This window comes from Eleutherodactylus coqui, chromosome 12, assembly GCF_035609145.1.
Source record: "Eleutherodactylus coqui strain aEleCoq1 chromosome 12, aEleCoq1.hap1, whole genome shotgun sequence".
Lineage (NCBI taxonomy): Eukaryota > Metazoa > Chordata > Amphibia > Anura > Eleutherodactylidae > Eleutherodactylus > Eleutherodactylus coqui.
In genome coordinates, this window is record NC_089848.1 from 88,117,528 (window position 1) to 88,144,868 (window position 27,341).

Consider the following 27,341-nt stretch of genomic DNA (forward strand, 5'->3'; position numbering starts at 1 on the left):
TGCTCTTCAGCTCTTATGTACTGACGTTCAGCAAGGACACCAGGGACAGCACCGGAGACATGGGGACACTGCTCAAAATCACCATTGTTGGGCTGCTCCTGGCCCTCCTGGGGGAGAGGATAATGAATTTATGGTAAGTGCCTTGTTTTTGCTGTTCTTCGTAGCATTAACTCTTGTAAGTTTATGGGATTTCATGGAGATATAGGCTGGGTTCACACAGGGCGGATGTGCCACGGTTTTTCCGTTGCGGTTTTGCCGCAGAAGAACCGCTTCTGTGGCAAAACTGCTTCAAAGGTTAATTTGGGCTTGCGGATTTTTCTGCGGAAAAATCCACAAGCGGTTTTTTCCGCAGCGCTTTTTTACTTTTTGCCACGGATTTGGCTGCGTCCATAGAGGTCTATGGACAAAAAAGCGCTGCGGAAAAGACAGAAGAATGGACATGCTGCGTCTTTTAAAACCGCACCGCAGTTGCATTTCCGCACTGCGGCTGTGCGGAAAAAATCCGCACTGTGAGAACAGCTTTTTGGCAAGTCTCATTTGTGCTGCACTGTACTGCAAACGCAGAGGTTTTGCCGCAGTGCGGATATGCAACGGCAATCTGCGGCAAAACCGCGGCATATCCGCGTTGTGTGAACCCAGCCATATAGTGACCGTATCCTGGAGTGTTCATCAATATTATCTGAATTCCATCTTCTATCATTAATGACAGGACGGTATTTGGGATTTGGCATAGAGGAAGTATCAAGGGCTGCTACCAAGAAATTCTTTTGTATCTATGGTGCTTCCTAGTAAGTGTGAGATGACACTAGGAAGTCTATAATGGATGGTATAAGCACCATTAATGGATCTTTTTCCCATCCAAGCAGTGGATGGGAGTTCATTACACTTTTTTTCCCAATATAAAGCTTCAAATCCTCTGCATAGAGATCCGCCCAGATTTATCAAGGGCATTTTTGGCAAAAAGGAGCCCTTTTGCCATTTTGCAGCTCCCCCAAGTCCCATTGATTCTAATGGGATTTTCTGAGCTTCAGTGAGGTTCAGTTCCGTTCCATTTGATTTCTATTTCTTTGTAGAAACAATAGCGCAGCAGTCCGCACTATTACTTCCATTTTTTTAAAAACGAACATCAAACGTTTTTTTTATTTATCATCAATGGGTGGCAGAACTGAACTGAAAGGCTTCTGTTTGGTTCTATTTTTGATGTCCGCTTGACAAATCCATTTTTAAGTGAGCATGCGCAGAAGGTTAGAGAGGCTACTGGAGCCATAAAAAAAAAAAACGGAAACTATATTTCTGTTTTACTATCCATTCCATTAAAATCAAAATGCTGATATGAATGATCCCGAAGACAGGCATTTCATCCATCTCTCTTAATTTAAAGGGCGAAGTGGGTAATATGTACATAATTTATTAGGGACACATAAATTTGGCGCATCTTTTGCTTGTCCATGCACATGAAAGGGAAATCTACTATCATGGCTGTCGTAAATATATACTATGACTTACGACACTTTTTGCCGTAAATGACAGCAAATCTGTTAAGCCACAGGAGGCCACACCCTCTAGCCAAGCCCCACGCACTTTTAAAAAAAATTGCCAAGTGCAGTGCAAAAGTGGCACAAATGCCTTGATAAATTTTCTCCTCCTACCACAGAATATGGAAAATTGATGGAGATATTCCATAACTTACAGACAATGAGCAGCATAGCTCCCTGGTACTGGAAGAGTTAGGTCTAATTGTTGGTACTATAGGGGTTAAATGCTCTTAGGGTCCAGTGAAAGACCACTATATAGGAATACTAGCTGATATACCCAGCCTCGCCCAAGTTAATTTGATGCAGGTGTTTAGGGGTTGTTTAAACAGAAAATTTTATGAAGTCAAGGTTACTTCAGAGGAACTGAAGAATAAAATATGTATACACATAGAAGAGCGTTAGATTCTCCTCAGGCTGCATGTACCGATGTCCCTCTGCAGAATGTGCCACCCCTCCCATTGTCCTCATTCATGACCTAAAGAATGCTCCTGCCAAATTTCATGTTTTTACGACACTGGGAATTTAGAGAATTGGTGGCGAGTCAGTCAGTGAAGGCTTTATATAGATAACATAGCCTCTCAGAGAATATAAGATGTAAGTGTATTTTGGGGTGCCTTCTGCGCTCCTAAAATGGGCGACTTTAACCTTTTCTTCCCTGGTAGTTTGGAAATGTTCCTTGTTCTTTAAAGTGTAACTGCATCTTTATAAAACTTTTGACTTATGATGGGACGATCCGCAGTTCAAGCCACCTGTAGGGAAGCATGCGGCGTCCACACTTCAATTAACACCTGCGGATGTGATATACGGATGCCACATGCAGAGAAGAAATCGCAGCACGCTCCATTTTACCGCGGATGGGCTCCATTGAGCTCTATGGTAGAGAGCGAGCTGCAATGCATCTGCATTTCAATTGCAGATTTGCAGGCAGATACCTTTCTGGTTGCTTGGAGACCAAGCAGGAATGTGAGCAGGAAGGGGAAAGCAGGCACTTTGGGCTTGCGATTTTCCCCATGCGGACGATCCAAAATGCATCTGCATACATGCACGCGGACAAAAAAATTGCATCCGTGATCACCAGCAAGCATCTAAAAATAATTTCCGCACTGCCACGCAAGTCTTCCGCTGCAGAAATCTGCGTGTGCCGTGGACATGAGTTACAGCGTCGCAAAATTTGTTGCAATCACACTCCTGTAAAAGCGTGGCGCGAAAAGTAACAACACGTCTCGCGATATATTTAAAGATGTAACTAACTTATCATTAGTGTGTAACCCTTTGATAAATTTATAGCAAATAAGGGCAACGTGGTCTCCTGCAAAACTGACTTAGGAAAAGAATCCCTCATAATAAATTCCACCCGCCCCCCTTCCCCTCTACCCGTGGTTTACCGTTTCTACCATGCAAGTCCTCCAAGGGACTGACTTTTCAAACGATAGGGGGAATATATGACGACTTCAACACCAGTATTCTGGCGTTAAAATGTTGCAACTTTTCTTGTTTTACTTCACCCTCACTACTTTCTTGAAAAGGGGCGTGTCATGTCAGTAGGGGGCGTGGCCATCCCTGTCTGACAGATTTATGTATAATTCAAACTGGTGTAAATGATACCAGATATCTATGCCAGTTCCTAGCTGGTGTAGTTATCTGTGTCAGTGCACGGAGGAGCCCAGATACGGCTAATATATGAAGAGGTGTCCACCTTTTCATATATTAGACACATTATGCGCGCCGAAAATCATACTAGAACCGACGTTTGAAATGTAAATTTCCTCTAACTTGTGTAAACCAGTTTAAAACTGATTAGCCATTCCTCACATCTGCGTTTCCGTGTGTAAATTTTTCTTTGTACCTGGACAGCTTATCAAAAAACCACTGACAGCCAACATTTTTTGTGTACACATTTTAAAGCCCTGATGGATGATAAAGATTGTAAATATTACTAGTAGATAGCTATAGGTCATATGAACTCATTTAGGCCTCCTGCACATGGGCACATTTGCTTTGCGGAGTCCGCAATCACGCAAAATCGCAATTTACCGCAAAATCGCAATTTTGCATGTTCGCAATTTTAACATTACAAGTCCCATAGACCCCTGCAGAAAAAAAAAACGCTGCGAATTCCGCAGTGAAAAAACACTGATAAAAAATGCCGGATTTTTGCATACTGTCCAGAAATATCTGGGTGGTTGGCCAACCTGGTATAGTCAATTTAGCTTGTGACACAGTTTCAGAATGTTGTAAGACAGTTCTGAATACTTTGGCAATACAATCGGTAACGCTTGGTGACACATACATACTCACACAACACACGGCTCAGGTGCAACCGCAAGCGATTAATCTGCCTCACCCACTCAATTTTGTGCAAACCTTCCACTCAGGCTGCCAAGTGAGCATAAATCACACCCCAACACAGTCTATAGACACCCCCCAACTCCTGCTGCTACTAGCCCTGGAGAAAGCCAAGGGACCTGCATACATACACCCACACTGCTCTCCAGCAATGAAAGAGTTAACACCACTGAAGGCTTAGGGTCAGAGCCACAAGATACATATTTATCAAAGTTGTAGACGTTATCCTTTTGTTTTGTAAGCACTGTATATTTTGTATCAAACACAGTTCTGAAAATAAAAGGGAGAAAGACACAGAAGCTGAGAGCAAGCAAAGTATTGTAAGGTCTTTACGTTCCTGTGCAGCGTCCGAGAAGCGGGCCCCAGCCTAGGAGACAGCGGGGTAGAGTAGTTCACTTGTCATGGTGGCCCCACCGTCTCCCACCTGGAGGGTAACCAGGGACACGTCCAAGGGCGTGGGCAGACTATATTAAATAAGGAAACCCACAAGTTGATTATCTGAGTTCTTCTTGTCACTCGTGACGCCACCGTTCCTTCCTCCGCGGTAATCTCTCTGGGGATTAAATAAGAGTCTACACACGGGGTATAATTCAAAGGCCAAACCGGGGACGGTCGGTAAACGGATGGTTACTGAGTAACTTGAAATAACAACGTACAACAGTCCTCTTTACATCCACCGGCAGAACAGTGAGGGATCAGAACACGTGAAGCGCCAGGGAGGAAACACGGGAGAAACGAGAGCAGTCTCTACTGCATCAGCATTGTTTTTAGTACATGTGACACTCTTGGCTTCTCTGCTTGTAGGGTATACCTACTGGCGTATCATCAGGGGTCACAATGGTGACTGGGCCCCTGCACTGAGGGGGCTTAGAGGCTGCCCTCAGCCATAAACTTATGCACATACAGTGCATTATCGGCTGGTCGCACTGCCAGACGCATGATTGCTGTGGTGCAGCCTACAGTGCAAGCCAGAGAGGAAGCCTGCTGAAGCACAGGAGAAGGGAAGGAGGAGAGAGGCAGGCAGAATTGCTGAGTGCTGCCTCTGATTGGCTGAGCGCTGTGACCAATCACAAGCAGCGCGCAGCTGTCGTTCAATGAATGGCTGACCGCTGCCTGTGATTGGCTGAGTGCTCAGCTAATCAGACCCAGCACTTTCTGGAGACAGGTATTTTTATATCCCCGGCCAGCAGAGCTCCAACAGCGGTGGAAGGTGAGTTGTGTGTATATATATAATATACTTTTTTTGCAACAGCTAGGTATGATTTTCAAGACCTTCCCCGAAAATCACTGTGGGACGTGGTCTGGCCGGGGATTTCCCTCTCAAAGGGCGAATGTGTTAGGAGCCTAGTTGGCGACTCGCATAGTGATGATATCATAATATAATGGGCTGTACATGATTCTTCTGGCTTCAAACAAGAATCTTTTATTTTAGAAACTTCCTAAAAACTCTAAGTCCCTGGAAAACCACAAGGACAGATCAGAACAGGAAAAAATGATGGCATAAGAAGACTATCGCATCCAGCTGTGGCAAGGGATTCTTTTGTCCTTGCGGAGATTCCCATCATCACTGAACACTGTGACAGTGCTGTAACAGTGTTCAGTGATGAGGGGACTCTCCGTGGGGAATCCTTATGCGCAGCACAGACCTATGCGCTGTACGCATGTTCTATCTTTTTCAGGTGCAAAGATTTTGCGCCTATAAAAAACGGGCATGTGAACTCTACATAGGAAACCAATGGTTCTAATAGATTAGCTTTTTTTGCGCACATAGGCACACGCAAAAAATTGCTCGTCTGACATAGCCCTTAGAAAGCATAAAATATATTGGAAAACATCAGTGGATTAAAAACGAATACAGATATTTTAAAAGACTCGATAAGTACAGATACCCTCTGCCAGGTCCTCGCCGCACCCCACTTAAATTATATCTTCTCCAGTATCTCATTGAAGCCCTTAGGTGTAAGTGCATTCAACCAGGACATCCAAAACATCTCTGTTGTTCTCAGTCTAGAGAATCCCCCTTGAGGGATCTTCTTTAGGGAAGGGGGATTAGACGCATTTCAGAGGGGTCCTTGTTATGTCTGGAAACACTGCGCAGTGCGGACCCCTTCGGGATGTTTGAGCAGTGTTTATTTGCTCATATCCTTAAAGAGTTAAAGGGGTTGTCCCGTGAAAGCAAGTGGGGTTCAGCACTTCTGTATGGCCATATTAATGCACTTTGTAATATACATCGTGCATTAAATATGAGCCATACAGAAGTTATTCACTTACCTGCTCCGTTGCTGGCGTTCCCGTCTCCATGGTGCCGTCTAATTTCAGCGTCTAATCTCCCGATTAGACGCGCTTGCGCAGAAGGGTCTTCTCCCTTCTCTTGGGTCTCGGCACGAGCGGCGTTCTGGCTCCGCCCCCTTCTACGCGTCATCGCGTAGCTCCGCCCCGTCACGTGTGCCGATTCCAGCCAATCAGGAGGCTGGAATCGGCAATGGACCGCACAGAGCCCACGGTGCACCATGGGAGAAGACCCGCGGTGCATCGTGGGTGAAGATCCCGGCGGCCATCTTGGTAAGGTAAGTAAGAAGTCGCCGCAGAGCGGGGATTCGGGTAAGTACTAAACTTTTTTTTTTTTTTAACCCATCCCTTGTGTTTGTCTCGCGCCGAACGGGGGGCCTATTGAAAAAAAAAAAAGCCGTTTCAGCGCGGGACAACCCCTTTAATGGTCCGGTCCATGTACTTTAAACAGCATGGGCATTCCAATAGGTAAGTAATATAATTGGACCCACAATTCAAGCAGTCCCTCAGGGGAATCGAGATGTTGCCTTCATCTAGATGGATATCCTTCCGGTTGTGCCAAATGTTGGAACAACACTTACGTCAATACACGTCAACACTTAAATCAAGTGTCTTTCAAAATGCGTCTCAGACATGGTGTCCATTTATAATTTTATGGATTTTTTGTAATAAAAGAAGAATAAAAAAAGTGTCTTTAACCCCTGAAGGACGCAGCCCTTTTTTTTCATCTTCGTTTTTTCCTCACCCCCTTTTAAAAAATCATAACTTTTTTTTATCTATCAACGTCGCTGTGTGAGGGCTTGTTTTTTGCGGGACAAGTTGTATTTTTCAACGGTACTATTTAACCCCTTAGTGACAAAGCCTGTTTGCGCCTTAGTGGCGGAGACAGATTTTGGAAATCTGATATGTGTCACTTTAGCATAGAAAAACTCTGTAAAGGTTTTGCATATCCAAATGATTTTTTCGCCACATGTTGTACTTGACTCAGGTGGTGAAAAAAAGATCGATAGAATTTGTGTATATTTATTTAAAGCGTCACAATTGGGAACATTGTGAAAAAATTGTTATTTTTTCAAATTTTCAACTCTAATATTTCAAATATATGCAAACATACTATACAAATTTTTCATAAGACATCTATCTGTTTACTTTATTCTGGATGCACATTTGAAAAAGTTTAGTTTTTTTTAAGATGACGTACAAATTTAACATTACATATCCACATTTTGAGGAATACTTTGTTTTCCTACACCAAGCCAAGATTGCAAAGATTCATAGGTGTCAGAATGATAGATTTGAAAAACTACACCCCTGAATGTATCCACTGAGGGGGTCATGAATATTTTGACCGCACAGTTTTTTTTTTCAGGAGTTAATGCAATTTAGAAGAGAAAAAAAAATTTTTTTATTTTTGCAAATATGTCATTTTAAAGACATATTTTTTTCTATAGTGCACATGAAAATGAGGATTTACACACCAAAATGGATACCCCTGTTTGTCCTGTGGTCAGAAACATACCCATTGTGGCCTTAATCTTATGTCTGTATGCACAACGGGGCGAAAACCGAGAGGAGCAGCCGGTGGCTTTCAGAACAGACATTTTGCTTGAAGGTGTTTTAGGCCCCATTGCCCACTTTTAGAGCCCTTGAGCAACCAAAATAATGGAAAAGCCCCACAAATTACCCCATTTTGAAAACTAGACCCCTTAACGAATTCATCAAGGGGTGTACTACATACAAGTATTTTGACCCCACAGTTTTTGAATGAATCGTAGCAAAGCAGAAGGAAAAAATTACAATTTTCATTGATTTGTCAATGATGTCATTTTAAATACACGTTTTTTTTGTACAGTACACACATGAATGAAGACTTTCACCCCAAAATGGATACCCCTGTTTGTCCTGTGTTGAGAAACACACCCATTGTGGCCCTAATCTTCTGTCTGTATGCACAACGGGGCCCAAACCAAAAGGAGCATCAAACTTCAACTGTTTTTTAACTTTTACGTGATTGCCATTACCCATTGGATAACTGCGATCACATGACCAGAGACCGCTCACTGCAGCCCTCAGTCACTGCTCCAGGCTCTCTGCTACCTTTAGCAGCAAGGAACAAGGCCCTCTCCTGCTTCTGCATGTCTGTTGGTACCACTCTGGAGTACATACAACTTTGTGATCAAAAAAGTTCAATTCCGGGGTTTCTTTAATTTTTTTTCTGACGTTCACCGTGGGGGTAAATAATGCATTACTTTGATAGATCGGACTTTTACGGACGCAGCAATACCAAATATGTATTTTTGCTTTGTTATTTAGATTGTTCTATTACAAATATGGCCAAAAGGTGTTTTTTTTTTAACTTTTATTACCTTTTGTTTTTTGTAGAAATTAGTAAAACTTTTTTAAACTTATTTGCCCATTTTTTCTTTAGTCCCCAGAGGGGACAAGAACTTGCGATGCTTTGATCGCTCCTGCAGTATGATGTAATGCCATAGCATTACATTATACGGCGATCTGACAGGCATTCTATATAGCCACCCCACAGGCATGGCTTGATAGGCATTGTGCTGCCACAGCCCTTGGGCCTTTCAGAAACCCCTGGCTGCCATGATACCCGCACGGCAACCCGTGATCTCATCGCGGGGGGCTTTACGGGACCTCGTAACATTGGTTAGGGGATTTGAATGCCGCTGTCAAAATGTACAGCATTTAAAGGGTTTACAGCTCTGATGAGCTGCGTGGCTTATCGTAGCTGTTGGGGGCGAGTGTCGGCTATGAGAAACAGTTGGCACCCGCATTGTATGAAGGCAGGTCGCCCCGCAATCTCCCTCTATACATATCCTGATGTTGCAGGACATAACTGCACGCCCTGCAGCGTTAAGGGGTAAAGGAGCCGGCTTTTCTCCTTTGTCGCTGCTATTCAAGCCGTTTGACTCCCGGTCAGCCTGAGAACCTGAAAACCTTCAAGTCAAACGGGGTAAATATAACCTACTAACCAGATGAAGATAACATTGTGTTATGTGTTTTGGAAACTAATACTTTTATCATCTGATGCCCTAAACAAGGGCGAAAATGTGAGCTGACAAGTGCTTGATAAAATAATATTTTCTTCTGTTAAAGCCATGCCATTTCCAATTTAAGATAAGGTTTTGTTTGCCTTTGATGCAGCAGACTGACATTGAGTGCTATAAGCTTCTCCACTATAGATCCATTAGTCCATAATGTAATAGCATGGATATGCATAAGCTTACAAATACTGAACCTCTATATGTAAAAAAGGTAAAATGGGAACAAAAAGGACCAAGTAGCTGCTGTGTCCTGTAAATCTATATCCTTCTTCTGGATCAACAAAGAGGTTGAACAGGCTGAACTAGATGGACATTGTCTTCATTCGGCCTTACATACTATGTTACTATGTAATAGATAGTACAGTCAGGACCCAACATACGGAAACTACTAGCAATTGTTTAGTGCAGATGCTGACATTTTTCCAAACATGATTTAATATATATTTTTTAATCTTGGCAGCCACCGAGCCAGAATTTTCGCAGAGGTAAATCCTGTAGAACTTCCAAACTGTCAGCTGTTGAAAGGGTTAGGTAAGTGAACAGCAAAGCATTGCAATGTTACTTTGTATCAAATCCACAATGGAGGAACCTAACAAACTATTTACACCAGTTTAACTGGTGTATAAAAGTCGCCCATTTCGGCACACGGCATATGTGCACCCAAATTTGCAATTTTAACTTTTTTCTTGCTGCTTCTGAAAAGTGGTCAGTGGAGGGCTGTGGTGTGACAGGCCAAGCTTCCTGAGGTGTCAGATTTCTGATCATTGCCATCAAAAACTGGAAGAAATTATAGATGAAATCTATGCCAGTCCATAACTTGAGTATAATTCATATTGTGGTGCACAAACTGCTTAAGGGCTCCGTCAGATGAGCGCTGTGACCAATCAGAGGCAGCGCTCAGCTGTCATTCAATGAATGGCTGAGCATTGCCTCTGATTGGTCACAGCACTCATCCAATTAGAGGCAGTGCTTTCTGGAGGCGGGGATTTTTCAATCCTTGGCCACCAGAATACAGAAGAAGACTGCTAGGGACGGGAGGAAGAGCCGGACAGCGTTTCTAGGGGAGTTAACTTTTTTTTTTTCTTTTACAGCTAGGAATGATTTTCGGGGTAGGGTTTATATTCCATGCCCCTCCCCTGAAAATCATCCCTGCAGTGGTGTCCTTCATCCCATTGCTTTCAATGGGGCAGCAGCAGCAACGGCCCCATTGAAAGCAATAGGATTGCATCGCAGTCCTCTGCCACAGCTGTGTCAGGGGATTCTTTTGTCGCCGCTGCAGTCTCCTCTTAACTGAACACTGTGACAGAGAGGTCACAGTGTTCAGTGATGAGGGAACTCCCCATGGGGATTAATAGGACCCTCTGGGAGTCCCATTATCCACGCAGGGACTAAGGGGTTAACAGCAGGACATTTAAAAGGTGGTTCTGGCCAAAATCACCTTTTAAATGTCCTGCTGTAAGCAGCGTGGAAAGCTATTCCCTTCACAGGAGATTCCATTAACTCCTGCTTCCATAGGAGTCAATGGAAACTCCTGCATAACGCGCACCAACAGTGCGCACCATCTCCTATCTTCTTTAGGTGTGCGCTGTTTTGCGCCTCAAATTCTGCGCATATGAACGCTTCTGTAGGAGCCTATTGGTTCTTTTAGAAGCGTGAATTATGCGGGCGCAAAGCATATGCTCCTCTGACCGAGCCCTAGAAATGTGTCACATTTACTGTAACTACCTTGTGTCTTATTGCAGTTCTTGGTCTTGCTGTGGTGTATGACTTGTGACATGAAACTGTCTTCCACAACCTCACCTCTGTAGCAGAGTTTGGCTGTTCCTCACCCAGTTTTAGGGCTCCTACCCGCTAGGGTTTTTTAACGCTGTGATATTGCTGTGTTTTTTTAATGCAAATGTCAGTGAGACTTTCTAATGTTAAAATCGCATCGGACAAAAATCACAAAAGAACAAACTTGCAATTTTTGTGCAATGCAACCATTTTAACATCGGAAAGTTCCACTGACACTTGCATTAAAAAAAACACAGCGATATCGCAGCGTTAAAAAAATGCTAGTGTGTAGAAGCCCTCAGGCCTCATTTCCACGGGGAAAATCAGGCCCGCCGCGGATTCTTCATGGAGAATCCCACAGCGGGTCTCTCCTTTCCCGCGGACATGTGGCCTAAAAAGAGAAAGAATTACTCACCTGTCTGGACGCTGCGGATCTGCCCTCGCGGCTGGATCTTCTGACTTCGGCCTGGTAGCTGTGCTCGGCACGACGGCAGCGTGCCGCGCGCATGCGCCATGCACTCTCTTTTTGAACTCCTGGTCTCCTGCCCTCCCGCGCCGGAGAGCAGGAATTCGGCTGCGGGTGTGCCACGAATCTGGGCGGCTTCCATAGGCTTCAATAGAAGCCTGCAGGAGCCGTCCCTGCGGGAGACCCGCACTAAAATGGAGCATGCTGCAGGTATTTTCCCGCACACGCAATCCGCGCCTTAGGGGAAAATGACATCCGCAGGTATTTAATTACCTGCGGGTGTCCAATGCATCCCTATGGGGCGCGGATCACACGTGCGGGACACCCGCTACGGATCTGTCCCCGTGGACATGAGGCCTTAAGCCTCCTACACATCTGTTCCTGTTAATGACTGCGTTTCAACCTACATATGAAAATGATTATCACTTTCACCTGTCTGGTCTACTCACACATCGGGCTCTAATGCTACAAAATCCCTGACTTTGCACAAGTGCACCCAGAAGCAGTGATGCTGTTTTGAGGGTCACACCAGCTTTTTGTTTGATTTGGAATTCTATTTTGTTCAGTCACTTTGCATTTTGTGATCACTTCTATTTTTTAAAGCATTCTTACGCCGCTCTCACACCGGCCGGTTTTCACTGCAATTACTGTGGCGTCCTAATTGCGATATAACACTCCCATTGATTTCAGAGGGGCCTCACAAACCTGCACTCGAATGTGACATTTCTAATGCTGCAATTTTCGAGTGCTGTCTGTTCTACTTTTCTGCGTTTTTTGAGTTTTTTAAAGCGCCTCATCACCCATCACAATGATAAAAAGCGCTGTCAAACGTTGGGACATCCATTCAAAACACCGCTCGATATCTTGGTGAAATGCAAGGGTCTCCAGCAGCATTTATCTGAACGCATGTATGAGAGTGTCATTACTTTGCAGCATTTTTCCCATACGTGCCTAAAACTTTTGCACAGCGCTGCATGCGTATATACACAGTGATTTTACCAGCAGCTCTGGAGTATAGAACAGGCTGCAAATCAGGAGGAGTTCAGGATAACTAATGTAATACATGTACACAGTGACTCCACCAGCAGAATAGTGAGTGCAGCTCTGGAGTATAATACAGGATGTAACTCAGGATCAGTACAGGATAAGTAATGTAATGTATGTACACAGTGACTCCACCAGCAGAATAGTGAGTGCAGCTCTGGAGTATAATACAGGATGTAACTCAGGATCAGTACAGGATAAGTAATGTAATGTATGTACACAGTGACTCCACCAGCAGAATAGTGAGTGCAGCTCTGGAGTATAACACAGGATGTAACTCAGGATCAGTACAGGATGAGTAATGTATGTACACAGTGACTCCACCAGCAGAATAGTGAGTACAGCTCTGGAGTATAATACTGGATGTAACTCAGGATCAGTACAGGATAAGTAATGTAATGTATGTACACAGTGACTCCACCAGCAGAATAGTGAGTGCAGCTCTGGGGTATAATACAGGATGTAACTCCGCATCTGTTCAAAATAAGTAATGTAATGCATGTACACAGTGACTCAACCAGCAGAATAGTGAGTGCAGCTCTGGAGTATAATACAGGATGTAACTCAGGATCAGTGCAGGATAAGTAATGTATGTACACAGTGACCCCACCAGCAGAATAGTGAGCACAGCTCTGGAGTATAATACAGGATGTAACTCAGGATCAGTACAGGATAAGTAATGTAATGTATGTACACAGTGACTCCACCAGCAGAATAGTGAGTGCAGCTCTGGAGTATAATACAGGATGTAACTCAGGATCAGTACAGGATAAGTAATGTAATATTTGTATACAGTGACTCCACCAGCAGAATAGTGAGTGCAGCTCAGGAGTATAATACAGGATGTAACTCAGGATCAGTACAGGATAAGTAATGTAATATTTGTATACAGTGACTCCACCAGCAGAATAGTGAGTGCAGCTCAGGAGTATAATACAGGATGTAACTCAGGATCAGTACAAGATAAGTAATGTAATATTTGTATACAGTGACTGCACCAGCAGAATAGTGAGTACAGGTCTGGAGTATAATACAGGATAGAACTCAGGATGAGTACAAGTAATGTATTCATAAAATGATTCAACCTGTAGATATAGATTCATTCTTCAGTGTTTGTAAACTGTAAAAAATGTGATCAACTTGCAGTGAATCATAGAATCCCTTCTAACCTTATCTTCTTTAATTTTCCTTCCCAGAATCTGGTTCTGAAGACATTGATGTTCTTCCTAATGGTTTGGCCTTCCTAAGTACAGTGAGTTTTTGGCATTACCTGATAGACAGCCCAGAGAATAACATCATCAATTAGTGATAAAATTATTAATCCCTATCTATAGAATATTTCCTGGTTGATAAAATGCTCATTATATGCGCTGTATGGTGGTAGGTGATCAGTACAGTGTTTCCCCTGAAAGTAAGTCCTACCCTGATTTTTGGGGAGAGGGCTAGAAATATAAGCCTTACCCCAAAAATAAGCCCTAACTACACTATGTAAAAGAAAAAAAAAACTTACCTAGCAGTTGCCGTCTGGGTTCCTCCCGCTGGTCTCCACAGTTCTGGGCAGGCTTGCTTGCAGTTCTCAGCGCCGACAGAACATCGCTTGCTGGTAACGGGGTTTGCAAACCCCGCCTCCAGCAAGTGATTATTCTGATTGGCTGAGACGCGGCACTCGATGAACCAATCAGAGGACCGCAGGAGCTGCAGCGCTGGATCAATGGGGGCATGAATAGGTGAAAAACGCTGCTTTTATTGCTTTAACACATTTGTATCCATGTTTAAAAATGGTCCTCACCTGGACACCCCCTTTAAAAACCCTAATTGAGAAGCTCTTAAATTAGATGAATGAGCAGCATTTAATACTACATTTTCTTTTTAATGGCCGCTGTAATGGAAATGTGTAGCTGGGAGTTTTTGTATCCAAGCCCATGATGATCAACTGATTATTGGGCCAATTCAATTGAGAAAATGGTTGGCAAATGAAGATGACTCCTTTAATGTTACCATTTTTGGTGTTTGGTGAGGTTCTGTATAAAAAGGAATTTCTACTTATCACTTCCACATCTTTTAAGGGACTGAAGTATCCTGGCGTCGTGAGCTTTACACCCGATAAACCTGGAGAAATATTACTTTTAGACCTGAATGATGGCAGCCTCAATGCATCTCCGCTGCGCCTCAGTGAAGGGTTTGATGTGGCTTCTTTCAACCCCCATGGGATCAGCTTATACACTGATGAGAAGGGTAAGATGTTCATTACTGGGGGGAGATTTATCAAAACTGGTGCAAAGGAGAAGTGGACAGAAACCAATCAGATTGCAGCTCTCATTGATGAATAGCTAAGCGCAGCCTGTAATTGGCTGAGCGCTCAGCCAATCAGCACAGCCCTTTCAGCAGCGCCAACCCCATTGAAAGCAATGGTATAATATAGCTGACTTCTGCCACAGCTGTAACAGCTGTGGCAGAGGATTTTTTCATTCCCCTGGTCCCTGCTGGAATGAAGGAACCCCCTGCCACAGCTGTCACAGCTGTGGCAGAAGTCAGCGATATATTGTTTTCAATGGGGCTAGCGCTGTTGCCGCTGGCCCCATTGAAAACACTGAGTGATATTGCAGCGTTTTTCTTGCGCTGCGAGGCGAGTATTTTTACTCGCTCTCGCAGCGCAAGAAAAAAAACGCTAGGGGGTAAAAGCCCTTAAATGTCTAGCGTTAGAAAAACATGGCTGCTTTCTTCCAAACACAGCGCCACCCTTGTCCATAGGGTTGTCTGTGGTACTGCAGCTCAGCTCTATTGAAGTGAATGGGAACTGAGCTGTAATAACCAGACACAACCCAAGGAACAAGGTGGTGCTGTACTTGGAAGGAAGCAGCCATGTTTTTCTAACGCTAGTCAACCCCTTTAGCTAACCATATTGTGGTCTAATATGATGCATACAGATGCAGCAAATATTAACTTGACATTTAATACATTATGATAACTACAATATACTACAAAGCTTTAATTCGAGTTATTACAATGCGCCATTCATGTTACATCTGTAGCTATCAACAGTCCCAATTTTGGCAAGGACTGTCCTGCGAGATCTCTGGGGTTTATGCTAATTGACATTTCTGCAAGCTTTGATGGTAGACCTTGGGAGGCAAAAAACATATATATAATGCGAGTTAAAGGGGTTGTCTGTGTTAGATGACCCCTTTACATATGTTATTAGGCCATATCAAAGTCATAGAGACGGTCCTTTGGTTTACACTATCTCCCACGGTGTTTTCACTGGTTGGTCAGAACCAATTGTCAGTTTATTTCTACATTTCGAGGAGAAATAACAAGGGAATGGCAGACGCTTCGGCAATGTTATTTCATAGAGTAGTTGCTGAAACAGTCATGTCCGGAGGATGCAAGGTCCTGTTTAATGTATTTAAAATGCAATCATGTAAATATCCGAGGAGCGAAGAAGAAGACATGTCTTCACAGGCTGGAGCGCCTATTACAACATATCTCACTGCCTACCCCAGTTATACACGTGTTCAAGATAAACTGTACCATAGGGCACATCAATATCCCAGATCTGGGCAGCCAGTCAAACACTGGAGACTAGCCAAAGTCAAGTTCAAATGAGGGTAAAGACTAGGTCCTCGTGTAGAGAAACTAGGTAAAAAGTAGAGGAGCTACCAACATCGGTGTTCATAAAGAAGCTATAGCTATAGCTCCAGACCAGGGATGCCAACCGCCCAGAAATTCATGGACGGTCCATAAAAATAGGGCATTTTTTTCTGGTGTCCATGAAAAAAATAGACGTGTCCCTGAATTTTTTGGTAGGCTAGTGGTTCTTGAGCAGGTTATTAGGACTAATTATCATCATTGTACAGGTCACAGTAAATGCTGGTGATACTGCAGGTTCATATCAGTGTCTGACGGTTTCTATCGACTTCAATGAAAGCCGTCCATGCGGACACTGCACTAGAATAGAGCATGCTGCAATTTTTTTCCTCCATGAGCGGAAAATCGCAATTGCTTTTGGGAATGTGCTGCCTCTCACTCCCACAGCTTGTTGAACCCGGACCAATGGCTCCTCCAGAGATAAGAGACATGGCTGTAGCTTCAAGTATTCCCCTAGTCCTGACTTGATGCTGAGCAGCTCCTGCTCTCACAGTTCCCTGTGATTTCTGCAGACTGCGGAGATGGAATAAAACCTCTACAGCGCCACCTATTGGAAGGCAGCATTCCTTCAAGCTAAAGTCAGATCCTTTATACAAACGTTGTAACAATGACTGGGAATTAAAAGCAAAGCCAGACTCCATGCATAGACAGCTGTTTCAGGGTATTTGCCCTTCATCAGTGTTCAGTAGGAGTCTGGCTTTGCTAGGTGGTGCTGTGGAGGTATTATTCCATCTCCCTTATTTGCATATTACCCAGAGGGGCGTGCATGGCCATTTGAGTCTCCTCACTTACCGCCTAAGTGCTCTCTCTAAGGAGAGAAGATAGTGTTTCTGCAGACTGTCGCTCTCGGCCTCCTTCCGAGTCATGTGACATCTCAGCACATACTGCAGTCTCAGCTACTTCTTCTTGTGTTCCAGCAAACAATTCTCCTTTATTGGCCAATCACTGAATGTCCTTCTAGCCATGCTAGTTCTAATTGTCACAAAATTGTTGCACGCAACCAATTTGTGGCACATTTTGTTACATCTTTGTCCATCACCATTATAACCCACTGACCTTTTAGGGTAAGCCCTTTACCCCTGGGCAGTAGCTGCTTGACACTAGTTGCTATGGTTAAACAGTAACTGCACTTTTTAAAAACTTGTGATGTGTCAGATCACTTAGGTAAAGCGGTTGATGTGAGTGAGGGATGTGCCCCTTTGGCTGTCATTGTTCCCTGTCAGTTCCTCTCAGCAGCTGAAGATGGACGCATAGACTTCTGTAGACCCCCACTGATCAAAAATGTTGATGCTCTGGCGTGTCAAGTGTTTTTAAAGTGCAGCTACTCTATCAGTTTACTGCCAACCAATATTAAAAAGGTTGTGTCAGAATTAACTTTTATGACCTATTCAAAGGGTAGGTAGGTGATAAAACTCTAATCGGTGTGGGTCTCGCCACTGAGACTCCCACTGATCCCGGCACCCGTGCCCCCCTCTTTTCACCACTGTGGGGTCACTTTTCCCACCTGCAGTGACGTTAGATTGAATGGAGCGATGACTACATATGTGCTGGTACCGATCCATTCATTTCAGTGGGGCTGACGGAAATAGTGGGACTTGTACTCCGCTAGCTCCACCATTGCTCCATTCAACCTCCTCCTCTCTGCGGGTGGCACTGTGAGCCAGCAGTGAGAAGGAGAGGGGAAATGGGACTTCTGTTTTCAGGATTAGTGGGGTCTCAGCGATAACCCCCTCCTTCCCCGTAAAACATTTAGGCTTGATGGTACAACGCCTTTAAGTCCTTTTCCATGCCAGCTTTACCCTGTGGTTTCCCATGTAGTATGTATGTAATGGTGACATGAATTTATCTTCCCATGTTCATAAGCTTGGGCTTGGTCACTTACATATAATATGTAGAAAACAGTGGGTAAGGGGCATGTATGTGACTTAGTAACATATATTAGTCACTTACATCAGGAAATGCATTATTTAATTTGCAACATAATTCTGGCTTTTGAAAAAAATCGCAAATATTTGCCCAATAATTTTGAGACTTTTTGCTACAATTTCAACAAGTGATGAAGAAGTAGGTGAGGAAGGGACAGTCCAGAATACATGAGCAGCATCGTCTATTGTATAACCCCATGTGTCCTTCATTCTGTCGTTCTTCTTTCAGATGGTTCGGTCTACCTCTTTGTGGTGAATCATCCGCAGTTGCAGAGCATTATTGAAATATTTAAGTTTGAACAGGAAGAAAATACTCTCGTCCATCTGAAATCGGTCAGACACAAACTTCTCAACAGGTACAAGAACCAATCACATGGCAAGTTCTCCCCCATCAGACGATATTTGCTTGTATAATACACATTGTTGAGCGTTGCAGTAGGCCAGTATTCCCCCACTCCAGTCCTCAGGGACCGCCAACAAGTCATGTTTTCAGGATTTCCTCAGTATTGTATAGGTGATGTAATTATTGTCAGTGCCTCAGACATTGCCACAGGGGTTCTTACTATAGGATATCCTGAAAACATGACCTGTTGGTGGTTCCTGAGTACTGGAGTTGGGGACCCCTGCACTAGGCTATCTCTGTCTACCCCACAGAAATGAATGGAGTGGTACTGTTACATTCGTTTCTATGGGGTACACAGAGCTAGCCTAGTGCAACACTTGGCTATGTGTCTGCCCCATTAAGAGGAATGGAGCCGCTGCTGCACACGTGCGACCAACAGCTATTCCTCCACTACACTACAGAAATGGGATAATGCATCTTTAACTGTGAAATAGTACAGACACGGGTTCCCCCATTCTATCACTTTTCAACTGTTCATGGGAAAACTTGAAGAATAACCTATAACCAGATTACCCCTTTAAGCACCCATCATTCGTCCCTCTAAAAAAAGACCTTAATATAGAACCAGATTAAAACCCCTAAATAAATACTGCTCCTAGACTGGGTGGTCACTGAGGCCAACATCCTGAAGCTGAGACCAACATCAGAATGTGGTCTGCGCCAGTGCCCAGGAGTGAAGGGAATTCCAGGAAGAAGGAGAGGTAAGTACTTAGAACAGGACAACTGGGAGACTTCCAGATATTCTGGGAGGGTATGCTGAGATACGATCTGTTAAAGTTACAGGCCCAAAGCCTGAGGCTGCACTACTGAGAGATTCTAATGACATCATCTTCTGGTTTGTCAGATGCAGTCCTTGTGTGGAGCCAAATCACTATTCATAAAGCTGGGATTAAAGGGTTTTCCGGGACTCTACTACTGATGGCCTATCCTCAGGAAAAGTCATTGGTCGGCAGAGGTCTGTCGCTTGGGTTCCCCGCCGGTCAGCTCATATTGGGCTAGCTGTCATTATGGACAGGGCGGGAAGACGACGGCTCTGTCTGTAGTGCAGCAACCTGGGTTGGTATTTCAGGCGCAGCTCTATGGAACCTGTCTGCTGCCCACTCTGTCCACAATGGCAGCAGGCCTGGAGAACAGCCGATCAGCAGGGCTCCTGAGCGGCGGACCCCTTCCAATCAACTATTGATGACCTATCCTGCAGATAGTCCAATACAAACAAAACACTTCGTATTATGCTGAGGATAGGTCATGAATGGTAAAGTCCTAGACAACAACCTTTTATTTGCAGATATCGATCTGCCCACTTCATGAGCCGCCAGCTGTTTAGTTATGAGTTAGTAATAAATGAACTGACTTGACATCTGAACTTTAATGACATGGCTGTTAAAGGGATCATCAGGGATTTAAAGAATGGATGTGCATTTTTTTTATTTTTTCCAAAAACCGGACTACTCTTCTCTACAGACTGTGTCTGCGGTTACAGCTTTTCCCCAATAAGCCAATGAGTTGCAATACCAGACATGGCCTATCAATGAGTGTGGCGCTGTTTCTGGAAGAAAAGAAGATCCCTTATTCTATTCCTGGACAACCTCTTTAATTGCTCTTCACTTTTGTCTTTCTTTAGTGTTAATGATATAGTCGCCGTTGGACCCGAAAGTTTCTATGCTACCAACGATTATTACTTTTCCAATCTTAACATGAAGTTTGTGGAATTTCTTCTTGGGCTATCGTGGACAGGCATTGTGTATTACAGCCCTGGTGACGTCAGACATGTGGCCACAGGATTTTATAGTGGGAATGGAATGGCAATTTCTAATGACAGAAAGTAAGTGATCGTCTACTGCATCTTCTCATTGCTGGTCAGTCATGGAAGTCCAAGTGGGAGACAACATCTGCACCATAGATATGTAAAGGATGTAACTCCCATAGTGGGGGCTTACTGCCCCAATTTTCATACCCCAAGAGAGTGTGGACTGCAAAATGGTCTAACGGAGCTACAAAAAGAGCAGAGTTTTTGTAAATATATCCACGGATCCCTGTGATTACTGTGCAAGCCCCTCAGCTGAAAGTCCATAATATGATCCTGCAGTCATACATCATTCAATCTATCCCTTAAGTCTTGCTAAGGTACCTTAGTACTGTGTGTTCGCAGCAATTAATGGCAAATATCAAGGAGTAGGACTACAGGATCAGACTATACAGGGTTTGTTTGTAGTCTGTAGTTATGGAGACACATAGGACTGAAGAGGAACTGTAGACATATTATTATAGTTTTTTTAATCAAGACTATTTTCAATTTTTAATGCATTGCAGCAATACAAATAGAATGGGTGCACAAGTCTGCATATCACCTAACCCGTCCGTCCTCTATGACCAAAGGTGGGGGTTGGGTATGGAGTGGGCTTTGGAGCCAAACTTGCTGCATACCTGGCGGATACTGAATGTTTGAAACAATTGATACCCACCCCAATAGCCGTGAGCGCTGGCTCCAATCATGGCAGTTTGAAAGCTTAGGTGTGTTAACCATATGTCAGCTGGAAGGGTTTCCACCTCCAACACACCATTGGGCCCCTGTGATGTAATCGTGAGGTGCCAATAGTTGCTGTGATAGCCCTGGGCCCCATGAAAGCTCCCAGGACTGTCATGTATTTAACCATATTAGGCTCGGTTAGTAGCTGCGCTTGACAGGTGAATGTTAAAGTACAGTATACTGCATTAGGGCTTATTTACACAAGCGTATATTGGACGGCATTTTCATGGCTGGCCAATATACACTTCCATCTGAGCAGTTCCCCTTCTTCCCTTCCCCTCACTTGCTCTCTGCCTCTCTTCTCTCCCTCTGGCTGTTTTCAATGGGAGTGGGTGGGACGGGGCGGAGATAAGATCCCGCCCCTTGTCCACAGCCAGCAATAGGAGTGGGCGGGACAGAGCGGAGCTTAGCTCTGCCCCCATCTCGCCCCCTCCCATTGCAAATGCCGGAGTGGAGGAGAGAGACAGAGAGCCGGTGAGGGGGAGGGAAGGGGGGAACTGCTTAGATGGAAGCGTATATCGGCCGGGCGTGAAAATATTGGCTGATATATGCTCGTGTAAATAAGCCCTCACTGAAGTATTGCAGTACATTGTAGAAGCTATCAAATAATTGCAGTGTACTGGGCCGAAGTCTATATATCTGGCCCCTCCATAATTGTCATACAGGTCATGTCTTCAGTGTGGATGCACTGTGCAAATAGTTTTGTCTTTAGTTATGTGTATTGCACAGCTGCAGCATGTAAGATGTTAATGTCGGTAAATGTCTGGAAATTGTAACCAATTGTCATGTCACGTAGATATGTAAGGTATAAATATGAGTGAAAGGTTGGTATGAGGAGTCTGAGTTCCAGTGCTTCAACAGGTAAGAGTGTGGAGGGAGAGTGCCGGCCACATGGGGGTACCTTCAACCCTCATGTGGTGAAGGATGGAAGCTGAGGAGAGGTATCCTGATGCCCCCATGCCAGGAACCCTACCTATAGAGTGAGTGGAAAAAGGAGCCCGCCGTGCAGTATTCAAGCTACTAATTCCAATTGAGTGTAAGTGGGGTGTTTTTGTGCTCCTCTAGTGTGTGTGCCCAGGAGCGGAGTCCTACAGATAACTAAGACTGTAGGCCTGATTTTATCCTGTGTTCTCCACCCGACCATCCTAACTGTTCTCCCTGCACTGGTGTGTGAAAGTTACATTTAAGAAGTAAAGTTCCAGTCACTGCTCATTCCCAGTTATTGAGGTATTCAAACATTACTGTGTGTGGACTCTATTATTCTCCCGCCGGACAATCAACGGTGGTGTCACAAGTGACAAGTTCTTCAGTCCACTACCCATCTATATTTGGTTAATAACGGTCCCAGCATTGCCTGGAAGAGGCCTAGCGGTGCCTTGGCTCAGGCTGTATGCGTCCCTCTGGGGAGGAGTTTGGTAGAGCCACCGGACTCCCCATGGGAATGAAGGAATCCTCTGCCACAGCTATCACAGAAGTGGCAGACGAGCGCAATCTCCTCCCATTGCTTTCAATGGGACTGGCACTGCTGCCGCCTCATTGAGAGCGATGGGATGAAGGCAAACAAGGCCTGCAAGGCTCACCACTTGCGAGTATTTTCCGGGGGAAGGGGCTTGAAATATAAGTCCTGCAGAAAGAAAAATACATCACCTAGAAGCGCTGTCTGGCTCTGGCTTCTTCCCAGTCTCTGGCACTGTTATCCTTCAATTCTTCTGGCCGGGGATTGAAAAATCCCCGCCTTCTGGAAGAGCTGCCTCTGATTGGCTGAGTACTGTGTCCAATCACATTCATTCATTGAATGGCTGTGATTGGTCACAGTGACACAGTGACAAGCCAATCAGAGACAGAACTTCTATCCCCAGCAAGAAGGAATGAAGAAGAACCATGTCTGGGACCGTGGAGAAGACGCACTCGAGATGACAGCGCTTCTAGGTGATGTATTTTTATTTTTTTCCTGCAGCTAGGGCTTATTTAAGGGCTTCAACAGTAGGATTTTCTACACGGTTTTCATGTGAGGAAACAGAGAGGAAGGCTCTGCTTTTTAAAACGCTGTCCTATCTTTTACAGGTGTGACAATTTAGTGATTGTAAAAATCGGACATGTGAACGCTTTCATTGGAAAGCATTGGTTCTAAAAGAGCTTATTTTTTAGCACCTATTGATGTGTTACAAAATCGCTCATCTGACCGAGGCCTAAGGCTAACTTCAGACGGGCGAGTGCGATATTGAGCCGTGAATCACAGCCCGATATCACACTTGCCAATATACAATTTTGCTGCGGACGCGAGGCGATTTTGTGACAAAACCGCCTCGCATCACTTCAGCAAAGTTCTGATCTCGCAACGCAAAAATCTTGCACAAGAAAATCGCCTGTGTGAAGCTGGCTTAAATAACATTATTTACCTCACATGGTGAATGCAGTAAAAAAAAAAAGACAAAACGATCAAAGCCAGAATTGCGTTTTTTTCCTATCACCTGTATCCAAATAAAAATGGAATAAAAAGCGATAAAAAAGTCATATGAATCCAAAAATGGTGGCAAAAGCAACTCCAGCCTCCGAAAATGTCGCAATTGCAATTTTTAGTTTTTTATTTCACCCCATTTCAAAATATTTTAAAGTTTTCTAACACACTTAATGGTACCATTTCAAAAACAAGCCTACAAATGGCGATGTTGAGAAAAAATAAAGTTATGGCTCTTGATGCCTCGCGAGGATGAAAACTCAATGCTTCAATGTTTCACTGCAACATTTGTGTCTTCTTTTAGATACATCTATGCTGTTGATCTCACAAGCCATACACTTAATGTCTTTGAAAAGCATAAAGATTGGTCGCTCACCCCAGTGAAGGTAAAAAAATATCAATCCTTCCTTCCTATCTTCCTTCGCGATCACGGTATACGCCACGCTCTAACTTTCTTTCAATCACACATGATAGCAAATCTTAATCTCTACAGTCAAGTTATGTAAGTTTTCACAAAGTTTTCTTTTCCACTTCTATACAAGTCGGTGAAAGTGAATATGCTTCTGGATAACCTGTCAGTGGATCCAGACACTGGGGATATATGGACAGCAGGTCATCCAAACCTCTTTAAAGTCTTTGTGTACAATCCAGAAGATCTCCCTGGCTCAGAGGTCAGTCCATCAGTAATGATAGATATGTAACTACTTAGTGGTATATGTAGTTGGCCATGCAGTAACATGTACTCCAGTGGTCATCCAGACACAAAAGTCAGGTAGTTGCTAAGCAAAATACTTGAATGGCTACAGTCTATAAAGTACACTGAAGATTGGGTGCTGCCATCATTATTGGTTGGAAGATCTTACACAAGTGGTTAGTGGACATGTGGGAAGCAAAGGTCCTGCCTGTCTGATCTATTTAACCCCATCCTTAGCAAATTAGCGAAGATCTAAGTTATCTAATTTCTGTGCCTTTACATTTGTCATTTAATATATCGTACAGTGGTCACTTAAAAAGTGGGAATTTAGGAAGGTATGGAAATAACAGACCATGTCTTTTGTACTACCTGGACATACTGGTTATATACACACTCACAGTATAAATGCGGATAAAGCAAAAATGTAATAAGGAAACACTAACTAGGAGGACAGGAACTATCCCTAAATTCTTAGAAAATTAATACATTACCTACCAGCAGAGCACTCACCCTGATAAGGGCGACCCCACATCAGGAACCTGGAGCAACCCTGACTTATAACCAGCATCCTCAATGAGGAAGACTAAATGTACACAAACTAAAGCTGATTGGCTGGCTGGGATGCCCACCTTCCAGCTAACCAATATACTGGCAGAGAAGCATCCCTATCGGCGTCCAATGTCAGTGAGCATGCGCCAGCATGAGGATCACACGGGCCAGGGTTGACACCATGTCCTCACCCTACTCTCGATCCTCATACGCGGCTGGCGAGTTGTGATACCATTTCTACATAATAGCAGAGCAAGGCTTTTCCAACCCCCCAAAGATCCTTGGAAGAATCGGAACATAGGTTATTTAGAGACCGGCTCCAGTCCTAATCAACAGTTGTTCATGTTCTTTAGCCATAAATGACATCCAAGTACCCCCTGGCTATGTCATGTATTTTACTACACCTGTTAAAAAGCACAATATGAGGACAGTGAAGGTACCCCCTAAAGACATGGTGTGTGCCCTCTGGGGTTCACATACCACAGGTTGACAATCTGGAGACAAGACAATCTTGGTAAATGAAACAGCATTTTCCATAAGCTACCGTGCCCTTTTAATGAGGGTCATCAAAGTCCCCCCATAGCACTACACAGTGCCCACATAACACGGCAAAACTCAGAGCACCATAACAGACACCGTACCCTATATAACATAACCAGTCACAATGTCCACTATACAAGAGCCACAGAGCTAACATACCCACAGAGCTCAATAGCAGAACCAATGCCCCCAGAGCATGGCCAGCCACAGATGCCACCATAACAAAGTCATCCACAGTGCCCCCATAACAGTGACAACCAGAGTAGCTCCAACAAAAGCCAGATACAAGTGGACATTTTCCTCCTCCAACTTGTTCTCCTACATGAAGACGTTACTACAAGTAATTTAACCTTTTAGCAGTCACTGCTGTGTGGTATCATAGATAGTTCTCATAACTGCTGCCCCCTAATGGTGGTTCAGGAGAGGAAAAAACTATATAACACCCCCTCTATGGTCAGGAGGGGATGTCATATAGGAAATCTACCCCACCATTAGACTACTGCTTCCTCTTGAGCCCCATCAGGCACATGTAGGCTATAGGTGGTCTCTGATCTACTTTCTTATCTGGGTCTACTCACTTTTTTCCCCTATTGTTTCCCATGTCAGGTGGTCCGTGTGCAGAATATTCACTCAGATAATCCCATCGTCACCACAGTCTATGCAAACAACGGGTCCGTGATTCAGGGGGGATCCTGTGCATCCGTATACAAGGGGCAGCTCCTCGTGGGTACTGTATTTCATCGAGCCATGCACTGTCAGCTGGAGTAACGCTCCTTTCCCTGTGAATGATGAAACGTTGCACCTTCCTAATTCTAACACTGTGAACTTTTACAGAATACAAACATAAATAAAACCAGAAACCAACAAAAATGTTGCGTATTTTTAAAAAAAATTTAGGTGCAAATAAAATATCAAAATGCTAATGTGTAACCCGATGGGTCTGGTTAGCAGTATCATAGTGCCCCCACTCTGCTTGCTGATCAGGTGAGAACAGATATTCTGGGATTCCCTCATGCACAACAATGGGGAATTGTGACCCTTTGCTTGCTTTCCTCTTTCCTTATTTGCTAACGTGAAGAGCAAACTTGTGTTCACACTAGCCGTGGAGAAGAATGATGGTGCAACCTGATTTGGGTCTTCTTCCATCATGGACCCTGTAGCAACCGTCTTGGCTACCTCTGTTATGTATGGCCTTGTATACAAACAATGCTGTATGATATCCATGAGAGACATCCATACATCTCCATCAACAGAGGAGATAAACTGTTGATTACTTCATCCACCAGGTATCTTTACTCCTTTTTTGAGTTTGGTTAGGAGATCACTGCAGAAATTGCTGCACTGCCCTCATTATCTACATAGAAATCTTAGAGTACCACAGGGGGCGCTACTTCTTCACTGAGAGTTAATGTCTGCAGCAGAAAAAGTGCTGCAGGTGCTCCACAAATACTGCAATGTGGGGAATATACCATCAAGGGGATTTTCGATGCCCCTTTTCTGGCGTACTTTTGTTCCATTCTATTTAATGTTGCACATTGTTGATACATTTGTTGCATCTTTACATAGGTCTAGAGATGTGGAGTCACTTTGTACCCCACCTGGCTACTGGGGTGAGGTTGCAACAAATGTAAATCTGTCTAATCTGTCAATCTGTCTGCACCAAAAAAGGCATTCTGGCCCAGAACCAATAATAAATGTGCCTCAAACACTTAAAGGGGTTTTCCAAGACCTAAAAGACATATACATAGAGCAGGCAATGGATAAAAATAACAAGGTGAGTGCCCATTCACACAGGCGGCTTGTTTTCTGACTGAATATGAACAGCTCATGGACCCATCAAAGTAAGTTGGTGTATTCAGATGTGCATCTTCATGCGGACCGATGTACGTAAAAAAGAAAAAAATCGTTTTGTTATTTTTGTAATTGGTATTTTTAACCATTGCCTGCGCTCTGTACATTTTTTTTCCCCTAAAACTCAGAAAACCGCTAAATACATTCAAAATGCTGCTGCCTGAATCCACCACTAGGGGGTCTCACTACATACAGATTTATACAATTACTACTGAACTCAGTGGTAGC

General features: G+C 43.9%; 1 protein-coding gene across 1 annotated transcript; it reads left to right on the top strand.

The window, feature by feature from the left end:
* LOC136586408 (serum paraoxonase/arylesterase 2-like) lies at positions 1-26,110 on the top strand. Its single transcript, XM_066584475.1, has 9 exons — positions 1-133; positions 9,696-9,766; positions 13,715-13,770; positions 14,585-14,753; positions 18,321-18,447; positions 20,116-20,316; positions 23,784-23,865; positions 24,022-24,150; positions 25,869-26,110. Exons 1-9 carry the CDS (start codon positions 60-62, stop codon positions 26,028-26,030), a joined length of 1,071 nt encoding a protein of 356 aa, XP_066440572.1. The 5' UTR covers positions 1-59; the 3' UTR covers positions 26,031-26,110.
* The last annotated feature ends 1,231 nt before the right edge of the window (positions 26,111-27,341 follow it).